At 43.1% G+C, this 14,842-nt stretch overlaps 1 protein-coding gene across 1 annotated transcript in view; it reads left to right on the forward strand.

Annotated features, from left to right (window-relative positions):
• Nucleotides 1–14,842, forward strand: part of LOC103811058 (phosphatase and actin regulator 1-like) — a 19,798-nt gene that overhangs the window by 4,053 nt on the left and 903 nt on the right. Inside the window, exons 2-4 of the mRNA XM_009084004.1 lie at nucleotides 1,368–1,429; nucleotides 9,890–10,030; nucleotides 13,295–13,371. Of these exons, the coding sequence (XP_009082252.1) occupies nucleotides 1,368–1,429; nucleotides 9,890–10,030; nucleotides 13,295–13,371 (280 nt within the window). The remainder of the gene's footprint in view (nucleotides 1–1,367; nucleotides 1,430–9,889; nucleotides 10,031–13,294; nucleotides 13,372–14,842) is intronic.

Raw genomic sequence — 14,842 nt, forward strand, 5'->3', positions numbered from 1 at the left:
GACCTGTCAGTTCTACTGTCCTGAGCAGCAAGAAACCTGGCTTACAACCTAGCCCTCCTCACCTACTCAGAGCCTTTTGTGGTCTCTGAAGTTCTCTCACTTCTGTGTGGGGAAAGCCCCTGACTTGTATGCATTGGTTTGAAACATTGCATCCCCTCCACTGTGGGCAGACTTCCATTAAGTTAGTACCTCCTTAAATTATTTTTAGCTGGTCACAGTTGGTTAGTGGGAGTGCTGGCTAGTGCTGTCACTGCTAACCACAGCTGGTGGTTTGGTACTGCCATTCTGCCGGAGGTGCCTGCTCCTCCGCAGAATCAGCAGCGCGGAACGTGGGATTCCTCCTTGAGTTTAATTCAGTCCAAAGTTAAATAACTGAAATCAAGCCAACTATCCTAAACTGGCCTTTGAGGTCCATAATCTCCCCTGCAGAGAGTTATTCCTGCCTGAGCTAGTCCTATCTGAGCGAAAAGCAGATCACAGCAGGGGCACAGAGTACTGACTGGAAAAGCTGATGAGCTGTATTTGCTCTCACCTGTTATGTGCCAGAATGATTGGAGTAAGGAGCATTTCAGCCATCAACGAAGCAGTGGATATGGATCCTAACTGATCAAGTAGCTGAGTACCTACAAACCTGGGATTTTAGTGACTTTTGGTAAAGTTCAATGCAAAGACATGCACGACAGCCTGCTCCTAAGTTGAAGAAGAGTTAGTGTACTCGATTGTTATCATCCTCTTGAGGGAGAATAATTGAGGCATGCCCTGATAAGAACTCCTAGCATGCGATCTTTTGGCTTAATGTTGAAAGTGAATTGCCCTAGGATATGCTTTTATGCTCCAGCGTGGTGCTCATGATGGAAGGACACACTCTCCTTAACTCTGCTCAGGTCATGGGAAGTTGCACAATTTGCCTGATACCTCTATTCTGAAGCTTTTTTCTATTAGCTCCAAAGAGTAGCTGCAAGAAATTATTCTGTAGATGGAAAAAAAATGCATGTGTTTCTTTTCCAACCATTGACCTTGCAGCCTCACAGAATCCAACCATACCGTAGCTGAACCCCCTGAGGCCACCAGGCCTGTGGACAGGGAGATAACATTTTCTGAAGAGCTGGCTTTCTGCCCAGCCCTTCTAGAAAGTGACACATAAATAGGTGCCAACACAGGGAAAGGAAAGGAAGCTGTGGATGTTTTATGAAGCATGTGAAGAAGCGCAGTAGCTACGGATCGAGAACGTTCACCAGCCCCAGAGGGACACACTGTGCATCAGAGAGGTCCTGAAACATTCATATACTGATGGAAAGGCTTATTTTGTTGCATAGTGTGCATGCCTGATGAGTCCACAGTCTGAGATCCTTGTAAATCTTTTACAGCCCGGAATGAGCAAGAGGAGCAGGAGGAAAAACGAGAGATTAAGAGAAGATTAACACGTAAGGTGAGAACTTTGATGCTATTATGACACTGCTGTAACTTTCTCCCTATTGCACAGTTGTTTGCCTTTTTCCCTTTCCTCACTACCATTTTCAAAAGTAGTGTGAAACAAGGATTAAAAGAAATCTATAAAAGAAATCGGAAATGTTAAAGGGTGTAAGTCCACAGAGAATGAAGGGAACCATTTTGCGTGCTGTTACTGGTAACATTTCAAACAGGACAAAAGACCTAGCCTTCATAACTGAAGGAGTTTTGAACATTGAAGGATAGAGAGATGCGCACTGGTCTAACCTTGCTCCTTGTAAATGGCTTCTGCAGCCATTACGGAGAGCAAAGTTAAAACAATGCCGATTGCATTTGAACATTCCACCAAAATAACCCATTAAACTGGGAACTAAACATTTTCTGGAAAGGGAGATTGTCAATTGAGGCATTCAAACTAAATAGAGATAAGCATTTGCGAAATAGTGTGCAGTGCAGAAAACAATCTTGTATTGGCAGGGAAAGACAAAGAAAACAGCATCATTTGGTTTTGGTTTTCCTCCCATTTGAAAGTCATTTGCTCTTAAAACTGAAGAACAGTCGTTTCAGATACACATTCAGTTTCGCAGCTGGTGTAAATATCTACAGATGCCCCAACATACACAGTGAACAATCCACCCTGTTATTGCAGATAAACTTTTTTTCACCACTGGCATTTCCTCTCTCCAGAGGTGGAGAAAGCCCCCTGAAAACCTCACGTGCTTGTGAAGCAGCACCACTCCCTTCCTGTAAAATTTTATGTGATCACAGCGTTCATGGTATAAATGATAACAAGGAAAAGGCTCTAAATATACATGGGAAGGTTACATTCAGAGGGCTGGATTGCCTTCTGGTTTAAAATCTCATGCTGTATTCTCAGCTCATGTATATAGGCAGAATTTTTGGTAACTGGTGGGGGGGATACTGCTGTTGTCTATAGGAGCTAAGACTGCAGGCCAGAGAACTGACATATTATATTTTTAACACTTAAATTCCTGACCACAATGAGAGGGATGGTTTTGCATTCCCTTGTAGCACTGCTTGCAAGAAAAGATCCTAACTGCATTGCAGATGTTTCATGGGATGTAGGCTCTGCGCAAAGGCTAGAAATACCATTTTACCAGGCTTTCAATTTCCCTGTATGCTGAAGGGTGAGCACATGCAGGAATCCAATCCAGCACTTGATGCTGTTTCATGAATGGCATAAAAAGCAAAGCTACCCATACCCAATCTGCTGCCTAAGAATTGAGGGCTTGCTAACTGAGCCAGCACCATCACCATACGGTCCCCATCCTCCACTGTTTTGTAGGAAAGGTACAAAGGACATGAATTGTCTGTTGCAGACAGAGGCTACAGCCACACACTCAACTAAAATGCCCAGGCTGCTACAGCAGTGTGTCTGCTCTCTGAAGCCTCAGCAGTTTTCTCGCTTTGTCTTGTTTGCACTGTTAAGTAGGAACAACAGGGAGAGCAGCAGCAGTCCAAGCCCCTCACAGTCAGCTCTTTAATGTTCATATCTCTGTTCTCAGTCACATTCCTTTTAGTCTTTTTTGGCTTCCTCCTTAGTAAAGATTGTTCTCACCCACGTTTGCGAGGTTCATAGCAACGTGACTTAGCATTGTTTGATTTGGATCTTCTTTTTAAACTGTTGTAAATTGTTTTAGTGACACATGTAATTTTAATGAAAGAACCACAGACCTGATCTAACAACAGATTTTGTTCTCACCTACCAAACATATCGTCATGAAAGCTCAGAAATCACTAGAGGAATGAAGTGAATAAAGTGTGCAAAGTGTTTTAGATAACAACTAAAAATGCCAACTATCTAGTGAGTCCTGCAAAAATAGTTGTTATTCCCCAGCTGTGTCTTTCATGAGCATGTCCCAGATGTGTCGTCGTGGTTAGAGCAGAGTGGCAGGCTCCTTCTGTTGATTTGCACTGAAGTCTTATTACCAAAGGATTTTAAATCTCAGATCAAGCAGAAGTTTAATTGAGCACGGCAAGTGTGTTGCCCAGCAGCCCTTTCTGTTTGCACTGAGTGTTAAAGCACACACGTGCCCACAGGGTAAATTCAACATAAGGAAACTGTGCCATGTTGCTTCTTTCATAACCATTCGTAGTTGGTAATAAAAAGGGAAGGGGGTTCTGTAGAAGCCACTGATGAGACTTTTGACCTTGCACTATAGAAACTGCTACTGTCCCCAGATTTTTGGGTGGTGACATTCCAACTCCAAGGGAACGACCCACTCCATCCATTAAAAAGCTGTTCTTAAAATTCCTTCAGCACTGACATTTTGTTACAGTATTATGATGATAAGTTGTAACACGACAATGCTGAAATAAGTAAGATTACCTTGCTAGGTCTAGATGCCTTATTAAAGTCAGCAATAAATATCCAGTTGAATTCATCATCTGGACAGGCAATTTCTAAAAAAAAAGTTAAAAAGAAATCAGGTGACCTATAGTGAACTTTCCCTTTAAGCACTTTTTATCCTCTCAGACTCATCTAACTCCAAATTAACTGGGGATGTGGAATAACAGCCATTCAAAGAACAAAATGAACCCAATGCTGTTGGGTAAGTTTCTCCGTAGCTCGTGTCCCTCCTGCCCAAGGAAGGAGAGGTGAAGTGTATTTGCCTGTCACCTGAGAATGCCTATAGATCTGTTCTGTACATCCAGCCACCCTTGTCCTCTCTCTTCCTGTCCCTCAGGGCCCACCAAGCAGTTTTGGATGCATGGATTTGTGTCATTTGAGTGGAAGGACATGTGGATTAGGAAATATTTTTCCTCTGAGCGCTGGTCTGGGCTCGCAAGCACATTCCAAGAATATTAATGTGCAGAGGCCCTCTAGGAGAAGTGTTGTGGGTGGGTCACATCCACAGGGAGATCTGGGCCCCCAGGAATTACTACTAGGAATGTATCCTCTCTGAAGCACAGTGAATTTGGCCAAGCACCAAGGCAATTAACACAAGTGTGAGTGCTCCCCGAGGACTTCCATTAGAAAGAGAGAATCATAGCCTGAATTAACAGAACACGTTACAAATCACTTGCAAAGAGGAATAAAACTCTTCTTCTCCTACCTTCTCTTCCCGCAAATGGCATCACGTTCACCAATCCCCAGAGCTGTTTACTGCTTCCTATCCCCCCACTGCCAATAGCTTATTTTTCCCAGAGATTTAGCTCCAAAATGAAATACCTCAGAACCAAAATGATGAGGTGTGGCTGTTTCTTAAAATCCATGCAATAATCTGAAGTCTTTGTTCCCATTAAATTCCTGCCCTGGTACAATTTAAGCTCTCTGTTCACTGCTGCCTCACTGGGAAATGCCTTGCTTGCTTGAAGATGTTCAATCTTTTCTTTAATTGAGCTCCACCGGTTTGCATCAGCACAGGCTGTTGAAAATAATGAACTCTTGAGAGAGATGGGACTCATCAGAGCGAGGCATGGGGGAGGGGAAAGGTCAGAGAAGAAAAAAGGTTAGTGGCTAATTTGTATAAACTGCATTTATAGTCAGAGGGAAAGGTCTTCAGGGCATTTTCATTACATCCTGCTCCTATGTCTTTACTCCAAAAGGTGTGGAGCAAAGGAGAGAGGGGGTTGTGTGTGCTGCTAGTTAGGGTCTGTAATTTTTCACCTTGGTTTCCTCCTTAAATAACAGCCATAACATTTTAACGAGGTAACAAAGCACAGAATGATGAAGTGCCAAGACAACAAGCTTCCTTGTGACTGAAGTGGAGCACTCAGCATTTCACATTTGACTAAATCCCAAGACCATACTGGCAAGATTACATCCCCCTCCAGTTTACCTGGTGGCAGTGCTTGGGTTTGCTTCATTTCCCATGCTGAGGACAAAGGGGTTTGTGTTAATTCCAAATTGCCCATTTGTATCTACAGTGATCCAAAATATACAGAGGAAATCTTGACCTCCTGTGACAAGAGGTCTTGTCCTCATTTAATGCTTTTGCATTAATACAAATCCATTTACTTCGAAAGGGATTTTTACCCTGGTTCACATTCAAATAATGAGTCACTTGGCATAAAATTATCCTGCTCTCTCAGTTCACCAATCTTCAAAAATAGATAAACAGAAATGTAAATGCCCAGGTAGTGCACATAGAAAAAGTCCAAAAACGCACATGCACATACATCCCTTTGGCATTAACAGAGCTAAGTGAAAAAGGGTCCAGCTCAGTAAGAACCTTTTCTCCCTGCTTGGAGCACAATTGCCTTGTGCAGGCAATTGCATTGTGTCCTTGGCCATGTCCGTTTACTGTAAGTTTTGAACGTGCTCTATTCTGCCTGTTAGGAGAGCTCATTCTCAGGTGTTGTCCAGGAAGGACTCTGTAGCATTAAGTGGTTTTGACCCAAGAGGCCACAGCTCATAGGTCAAAAAACTAAAAACTCTAAGGTGTGATCTCAGGTAAGCTATGCCCTCAACATGGACACACATTGAACTGACACCTGCAGTGGAGCTGCTTAAGAGTCTGTTCTGTGAAGCTGTTTCCCCAACTGTTCAGGAGTTAAGGGGGCTCTGGGCAGCCCAAACATACTGTGAAACACTTGGCAGTGGCATGAGAAAGAGGCAGGGCAGTTTGTTAATTGTTCAAATAATTTAACTCTAATTAATGGCTTTTAGAAAACCACTCAGTGTGGTTGTCCCCTTCCTTACATTTAGCATGATCAGATTGGCACTTTGGTTTAATGTACTGAATATATTTTGCATGCATGTATTTATATATGGAAATATATGTAGATTTATGGCTACACATGAACTATGTGATATCAGCTGTGGATTTCAGGACTCTTTCACAGCCAGAGTACTGGTATGAGAGTCAGTGCATCTTTTTTTCTGTTCATAGCTCTGCCCCAGACCTCCTAGGTCACCTTGAACTGTTTGCTCAGTTTCTGTGCTTTACGTGCTCTCACTGCTCTGTGGGGATGTCACTTCCCACCACTGACAGGGTGTATCGCCACCTGAAGTTGCACTGGCTGTAGGTTTCTGAAGCAAAGACAGGGCCTCTAAAAATAATATACAGCAATAGTTGTGTCTTCAGATAAAGAAGCAGCTTTTAGTCTGTCTTATGTTCAGGTGTCACCTAAGAATGAAAAATGCACATTAACACCAAAGTTTCAGAATGTGCTTATGCCCTTGACATTTTTTCACATATAATTCTTTGCACTGCTGTTCACACCCACCAAAGGGTTACAGTGAGTTTCAGTGGTGTAAAATGTGCACGTGATGCACCTGATTTGATTTTTAAATAGTGCAGCAAATATGAGAACTTACCATCGCATGACCCTTAACATTTACTGTCATTTCTCTGACACCCGCACCCAGCACACCAAGGAAGCCAAATTTGCAATTTAAGACCCAGTACAGCATTGAGGCAAATACCAGCAATGAATTCACATTGCCAGCAGAAGTATCACCACCTTTTTGGCCCTTGATGCTCTTGCCTCCTTGACACCTCCTAGACAGCAGCCTGGCATGGCATGTTTCACTCTATCAGCAGCCACCTGCCTTCCCCTTTGTACAAACTTGCACATCACTTGGATTAGCACAAACCCGAAAGCCAGCTAATGTCAGGAGCTGACAGAAGCTGTGAAATAGAGTCAGTCACTTTTTGAAAGTACAATTCCAGCTCAGAAAGCTTGTAGGAATTCCCACTTCCCTCATAGCCATTTAGAAACACAGAGTTTAATTCACAGGATTTCATATCTTGTTGGTGTTGTCATACTCCATGCAGTAAGATATTTTTATATTTTTAAAAATTCCTTTCTAATCTGAAAAAAACATCTAGGCTAAATCCTAAAATGATAAAAGCTGAGAAGTGTGCAGATAATGTTAGTGAATCATCCTTAATTCATGCTGTTCTAAGAAAAGAAGCAGCTGATGAAAGCGAAGATCAAGTCTCACCTTTATCTTTGAAATTTTTGGGAGTAGTCATAATATTATTTCAGCAGAAAGATTCCCTATTCCCAGAGTCAGAGGTTAGATTTTAAATAACTGAAAGCAAATCTCTGCTTTGCTACCTGAATAATAATGTGTCAGTGCTAACAAACCTGCAGCTCCTAGTACAAGGGCTGCTAGAAAAACCTGCCAGTTTGAGCTCACATTCAAGATGAGTTGTAGGACAGAGAGAAGCCTCACTCATAGTGTAGCTGTAATTATACTCAGTGTGGCATATCACTTTGCATTTCTTGTTTTTGTTTGCAGTGTGTATTTGGCTTGCAGGTGGCTTAGGTGTAAATATCAGGAGTCCAGGCAGAAGAGCTAATTCTAGTTAGAATTTCATTCTGTTAGAATGAAAAACAACATGTTTAAATCGAGATGTGCTTTGATCTACCTTATTGTGCCCTCTGGCTTTTCTGACATGGTACTCTAGCTCAGAGATATGTTTATCTTCTTGTCTTAAAAAAAAAGATACAAAAAATTTAAGCCTCCTGTGTATGCATATTGCTTTTTTAAATCCCCAAAACATGTCGCCTGTGCTCAGAAAGGGATACTTCTTGCTAGCCTCATTGCATACATGCTTTTTGGCTGTCCTGAGCATGGGTATAGGAAGTGGGTCTTTTCTTAGGAAGCTTTTGAAAGAAATATGAGGAATGTTGTGTGACAGACACATGTAGAGCATCTCACCCCAGGAAACTTCCTGCTTCTGATAGAGGAAGGTGGGTATGAAAAGATTGTCTAGTTTTAAGATCTTTGCAATATCCTAAGTTTCAAAGTTGTTCTCTTTCAAACCAATAAGGAGTTTTCCCCTCTATTAAGTGTTATAATTCATCCTAAAATGTCTTTGGAGACAACATATGAACTGCTGAGCTGTGACTTGGTAGATGCCAGCTGTCTTAGGCGAGGGCATCACATAAGTGAGCGTCGAGTTGTGCTCTCGGTTACGCTTTCCGTGATTTCTCTGCGTTTGGTGTGTGCAAAACGGCTGGTATGCAGCCAGGAGGGATAGAATTCCCATACTCATTCCTGTTCTCCTAAGCATCTCACAGGTGGGGCATTACTGCAGCTCTGCAGACTCTACATGTGACATGTTTGGACCCGGTTAGCGGGTGCCTGCTCAGGGCTGTCAGTGGCAGCCCCACTGTCACCCCCCATCACAAGAGAAGAGAATCTCAACCATCCATGCCAAGAGCAAGCACACAGGCTTAAAGCCAGAGGCAGGATGGGGTAGTGGACCTTTTTTGCATCAGCATCTAAATGCTAGAGAAAGTGGGATTTTTTTACCCTCCACTTAGTATCCTGACTGCTCCCTGGAAAACAAAATGCAGAGAACTGAGATACTTAATTTGGGAGGAAGGTAAATTCAGGAGCATGAATAATGTTGCAGAACAGAGTCTCAAGCATTTTGTGAAATATTTAGACTTTTCACTCCTCACAAGGTGAGTGGGAAGAACGTGATTCGCTACGTAGGTAATTGTTACCAGGTTATTATTTTTCCTGATGTATCCTGATGTTTCACTCTAACAGTGAAACTTTTTTAGCCACAGGTACACGTCTATGTAGCACTTTCTTCAGAAACACTTGGGTAATTGCTTCTGACATTAACCAGCATGCTGTGCATGCAAGGAGAATTCATCCCTGACAACCAGCTCCTGCCCCTGCCCATGGCTGTGCAATACATGGACTACCAGGCCACTGCTCTTACTAATCTGAGAGGAGTTTTGACTGTGGCTGCCTCTTCTGCTGTGGAATTTGAAAGAAATGCTTTGGAACAATGAAAATGCTCTCTTGACATGATACAATCCACTATTGCCATTATTTTTTGGTTTGTTTGTAGCATGATGTATAAACTGTTAAAAGTCAAATATGCTGTGACACAAAATAGAGACAGTGAAAAGTTCAGTGAGCACTAGTCATCCTACCTGCCTTTTCTGGAGGTAAGGACAAGTTACCAGAATGGTAGATAAAGTAATTTGTTACCTTTTGCACATAATTCAGGGCAGGAGCTGCTCCTTGCCTTGGCCTGACTTCTTCCCAGGCAACACAGAAGCACACACAGAGCAGCAGAAGGCTGGGGAGTGAACAGCCTGTGCAGGTAGTTTTATAGTTATATAGTTGTATAGTTGTGTTGTCTCTTCCTGGGACATCAGTGCACTAGGACACTTTCTTGCATTACATCTCCTTTCTGCCAAGAGTGATCAACCTCAGCATAAGGTTTGGGGTCTCCAGCCCCAGCTGCTTCCCAAAGATCATCCCATCCTGCTGCCATAGGTCTGGCAGCAAGGTGGGATAATATTCAAGGTGCTGTAACAAGGGGTCGTTTCCCAGGTAGCAGTTCTGTGAAAGGTTGAAAAAAACAACAGTAATGGGAATGTCTGAATCCTCTTATTATCATAATGGTGGTTGTAGTAAGATAAATCCCCAAGCAGCACTCTGCAGGGAAAAAGCAAAGTCCTGATGTCTTTTTCTACTCCTTCCTCAAACCTGCAGCTGAGTCAAAGGCCCACGGTAGAAGAGCTACGTGAGAGGAAGATCCTCATCCGCTTCAGTGACTACGTGGAAGTGGCAGACGCGCAGGACTACGACAGGAGGGCAGACAAACCCTGGACACGACTCACAGCAGCCGACAAAGTAAGTGGAGTGACCTTGGGAGAGCCATGACCTGAACGGGTAAAGCATGTTGTGGCAAATGGCATCCCTCAGGTCCCATAGGTCCTGTGGCTGTCAAGGAATAAACCTCCCCCTGATGTCCCTTCCCAACACACCTGTGGTTTCTTCCTGTTCACAAGGTTTGTTTGTTTGAATCATAAATCTTTGCCAAGGTTTCTGTATGTGTGGAAACCAGGAGAGGGAAGGAATGCCAAGTGCTCTGAGGAAAAGTCTTGATGGCAGCCCTGTTATTTGTTGGGTTTAGTTTTGCCCACAAAATGCCACCAGCTGAGAGATCCTGCAAGAGTAGTGTGACAGGAGCATTTGCCAGAATTGCTGCACCAGGACAGAACAAGCTTAGGTGCAGAAATGCCAGCAGGTCAATTGGCAAAGGTACCTCCGTCCCTCCAAAGCCAGGTAACTTCTCTCTGGAGTGTTACAACAGGGGTTCTTTCTCAGGATTTCTACCATGGAGTATTTTAAGCACTAAAGTGAAATTGTGTGAGACCTGCAGATGAAGAAAAGACACACATTTGTTATTGATGGCACTGTCCTATGAACACCAGTGGGACTTCCACTAAGTGGTGTCTCTGGTGTCAGCACTGGTGGTAGAGGGGTTAAATTGCTGGCAGATTATTTCAGTCACATTCTGAGGGTCTTAATGGTGCCTCAGGAAAAAGACTTAAATGGTTTTGGACTCTGTAAGAAATGAGGACTATGAGACTGGTCAGTGATTCTTATGCTTATAGTCACTCTATGATGCCTCTGTAATTTTAAAGACTTTCAGACACCTGAATTCAAGCCTTGACTATTTCTCTGCCATGGAACTCACTCATGCAGCAATGGAGATGTCCAATGTTTAGAGACATGAGCAGGATTTCTGGCCATGACACTCATCTATGGTGCTCTTTGTTTCATCCACAGAGGAAAGGAGAACCTGTTACAGTTGTGTAACTGAACCAGAGGACTTGCATAGTTTTGTGACCATTGGTCTTCTCCTTGGCAGAGGGCTTCTTTCAGTTTAGCTTTGGATAAGTTAATGTAGCATAAACTAACCTGAAAAAAAGAAAATCTTACTCTGGACTGTCAACAGACCATAATATACTGGGTTAAATTAGCTTTTCCCATTTTATCTCACTATGTTGGACAAGGTCTTAGTCAACTGACTTAGTTTCATACTCCTAATTGGTAGAGGAATGAATAAATCTCCCAGCTGGTTCTGCAGCCTGTGAGAGATCCCTGTTTGGGATGAAAGACATATAGAAACTTCAGCTGAGCACGGAGATTTGGTGTCCAGAAAAGTCCTTCCTCATCCTGTGTCTCTGAGAAAAACAAGCATTAAATACCACTATTAGATGTAGCCTGGTAAAGAGTTCAGTATTAAAGCAAAGTACTTTGACATCACTTTTTCTTCTCTTACATTGCATGTGCAAACTCAATACTCAGAGCAAAGGGCTTAAGTTCTCCAAATAAACCTTTTCTCAGCAAAGCACCAACAGAAGAAAAGTTTGTCATTCTAATATTAATGCCCCTTATGGCATAAGGAAGCAGCTAGATTGTTTTTGGAGTTGGGTTCTGTGGGAAGTATTCTGATTTCTGCCATTCAGATGACCTGCTCTTCCCCACCATTTTGTCCACTGTTGGAAAAAATAGCCAGAAAATTGAAATCAACTCTAAAATGCCCAGCAAAACTGCATCATCCTATGAAAGATTATTTTCTTTCAGAGCTTTGATTCAATAGTGTCTTCATTGGTCAGCACAGCCTAGATTTATTGCAGAAACAGATTTTAGCAATGGGCTTTCCTGTTTGTCAGTAAATCTTGCTCTGTGTACTGGGTGGAGGGAACTGGCTTGAGTCAGAGCTTGTCTTTATCAGGTCTGGCTCTTAGGGGAAGGCAAAGGGCACTTTTGCATCTCTCCAACAGATGAGGGATGAGGGGGGAACAGATCTCAGACCCTGTGGGAGTCAGGAGCCCCTGTGGCCTTGTTCAGTCACTTCAGTGGCAGATTGGACTGCTGAAGGTAGGCCCTGGGGCTGCTGAATAACCATCACTCCGTCCTAATGGATGGAGGCAGAGCCTGACAGGCACTTCTAAAGGAAAAAAAAACCCAGAGCTATGTAGAAGGATCACAAGGGGCCTTTTCTGTACAAAAACACTCACAAAACCTATCACTTAGGGCTTGTCACGGCAAAGGTAGTTGGTGACTGGATCAATGGCGGTTGCAAAAGCCATTTGGGGCTTGTGATACTCATACTAGTTTACATTTCCTTCATTGAGAAAAATCCTTGAAAGACACGAGTGCTTCTGACACCTTGGACCTGTGGAAGCACTTGGCCACAGAAACCACCTTGCACATCCCCTCCAAACACTCACAGCCCTTTGATATTTGTAGCTCACAAGTGGGTGACCCACGAGCCCATTTGTGAGATACAACTCAAAGCACTGTCAGAAGCCTTGACTTTGAACCACTTCTGCTGAGTGCCATCTCTACCATGCAGCTGAGTCCCTGCAATACCCCTGTTTTGTTACTCTTCAATATTTCCTGCCAGTCTCCCTGGTTTTCTTTTCCCTCATGGACAAGCCACAGAGACCATAGATAACAGGGTCTTCTGCAGGGGCCAAATACAACTGCCCATGGCTGGTTTTCTGCTGGATTAGTATTGAATTGGTTCAGTAAACAGCAGAGCTGGGTCAGAAGGGAGGAGGAGCACAGAGGGGGCACAGCCTGAGGCAGTGACGGGTAGGGAGCCAGGCATCCCTCTTTCCTTCCCAAGTTAAGATCAGCCACTTCAGATAACTTCACCGGAGGGAATTCAGGACCGTGTAAAAGCAGGAGACACATCTCAAACAGGCAGGATCCAGGCCCAGTTTGCTCACAGTCCAGCTCTGAAACAGATCACAGTGCTCAGAAACTGCAGGGCACAATTTTTTTCTCATGTTTAAGCTAATTTGGATTTTGTACATGAAAGTGTTTACATAATAAGCCAGAATTGCATCCTGTATCTGCATTGTCTGCAATACGTTTTCAAGTTGAGCCATTCTACTGAAGCTTTTATCTCTTCCCTTTATCTGATTTAGAACATTTATCTCTGTTCCTTTTCACATTTTAAAGTCTTTATGTTTGTCTTTCTTTCTTGATAATGTCATCTATCTGCTTCATTTTTAATATACTGTTTTAAGAATAAAGTGAACTTATTTTGATCTCTCTCATTTGTACATTTATGAGTTTATTTGTCCTTTGCAGGCAGCCATTCGAAAAGAGCTTAATGAATTCAAAAGCTCTGAAATGGAAGTTCATGAATTAAGTAGGCATCTAACAAGGTAAGCTGAGATTAATTTTTTAAGACTATAAATGAATACTGTTGTTTTCAGAAAGAAAGAACCTCAGCAGCTGTTTCTCCAACACATACTGAACACACCATGAGGTCTAGACAACATTTAGAATTACAGGCTGTAAAAGAAACACACAGGCAAACACGTGCTGCCCCATTACCTAGTGTAACGCTGGCACGTGCTGTCTGTTTAGTCAAGTGTAACTTCCTTTTGTTTTTGAAGTCATCATGCTCAGGCTGCATATCTGTTCTTCTGAGATCAAAAGTAACTCGTGGTGGTGTCTGAAGGAGGACAGGGACTCTTGTAGAGCCAGCATGTAGCAAAATATGAATGAGTGCACACTAAACCCCTCTGAGTGTACAGCTGTTCCACACCATGCACGTCCCACCCATGGATCTCTCAGCCCTGTCTTCCATGTCTGGCCATAGGTGATGCAGTGGGGAAATAGCAAGATGCACTGTTTTTTACACTCTGGACTTTTTTTCAGTTAGAAAGGTAAAGAGTGAATGAATTACCCATGAGTCCAAACTAACCACCTTCCTCTCCAACAGGCTATGTCCGAGGCACTCTGGGAGGTCAGGGCACATCCCCTCACACAGCCTGTGCTGAGTCTGCTCTGGTTTTGATGCTGAGATGAGCCAAAGTCAGACCTTTGCAAATCAGCATTAACCCCCACTCGTTGTTAGACTTTAAAGACAAGTGTTAAGTACTGAAGACAAGTGACAGTGAGATCTGGTGCAGAACTGGAGCTGCCCTTGTATTAATGTGTTCATCAGCTCGGTGCTCATAAAAAATGCAGGCAATACTTTTAGGAAAAATACAGAAAAGCTTAAGGCAAAATTAATTTTGTATTAGGGGATTTTTATGTGTATAAATTAATAATTATATTAAAATTCACCACATGTATTATGCATATGTTCCCTTGCAGAGACGATCTCCCTTCTCCTTTCCAGCATGTGCTAGGGTGGTTGCACTGGGGTTTGTGGTAACGGAGCACTGCTAGAGACAAACCAACTGCTTCTGAGCCATGAGGTCTGGAAGAAGCTTTAGGGTGTGCAGTTGGCCTAGATCTGTTGGCCCCAGTGACTGTGTCTTTGAGGGACATTCAGCTCACTCCTCCAGGGGAGAGGTGACAAATGCAGAAAGTATGAGGCTGTTTTAAAGGGGGTGTTGCAACAAGGAGCTGTACTTTATTGAGAACTCCACTGAATTCCATGAGGCCTTTAGCATCCCACAACATACAGACTGGTTTCATTTTCCAGAAGTTTCTCCAGCTGTTTGGCTGTCACCGGTTTCTGGACAGTATTTTCTTTCTCTTCCAGTGCTTGGGGTGAGCTGTGACCCTTTAAGGTGACTCAGTTTGTATCTGAAAGCCACCAATAGCTTGTTCTTGCTAAGTCTGCACCAGGAATACTCAGAGCCGTAGCTAATATAATTGGAATAAGGATTCACCTGAAGT

Source organism: Acanthisitta chloris, unplaced genomic scaffold, assembly GCF_000695815.1.
Source record: "Acanthisitta chloris isolate BGI_N310 unplaced genomic scaffold, ASM69581v1 scaffold18351, whole genome shotgun sequence".
Lineage (NCBI taxonomy): Eukaryota > Metazoa > Chordata > Aves > Passeriformes > Acanthisittidae > Acanthisitta > Acanthisitta chloris.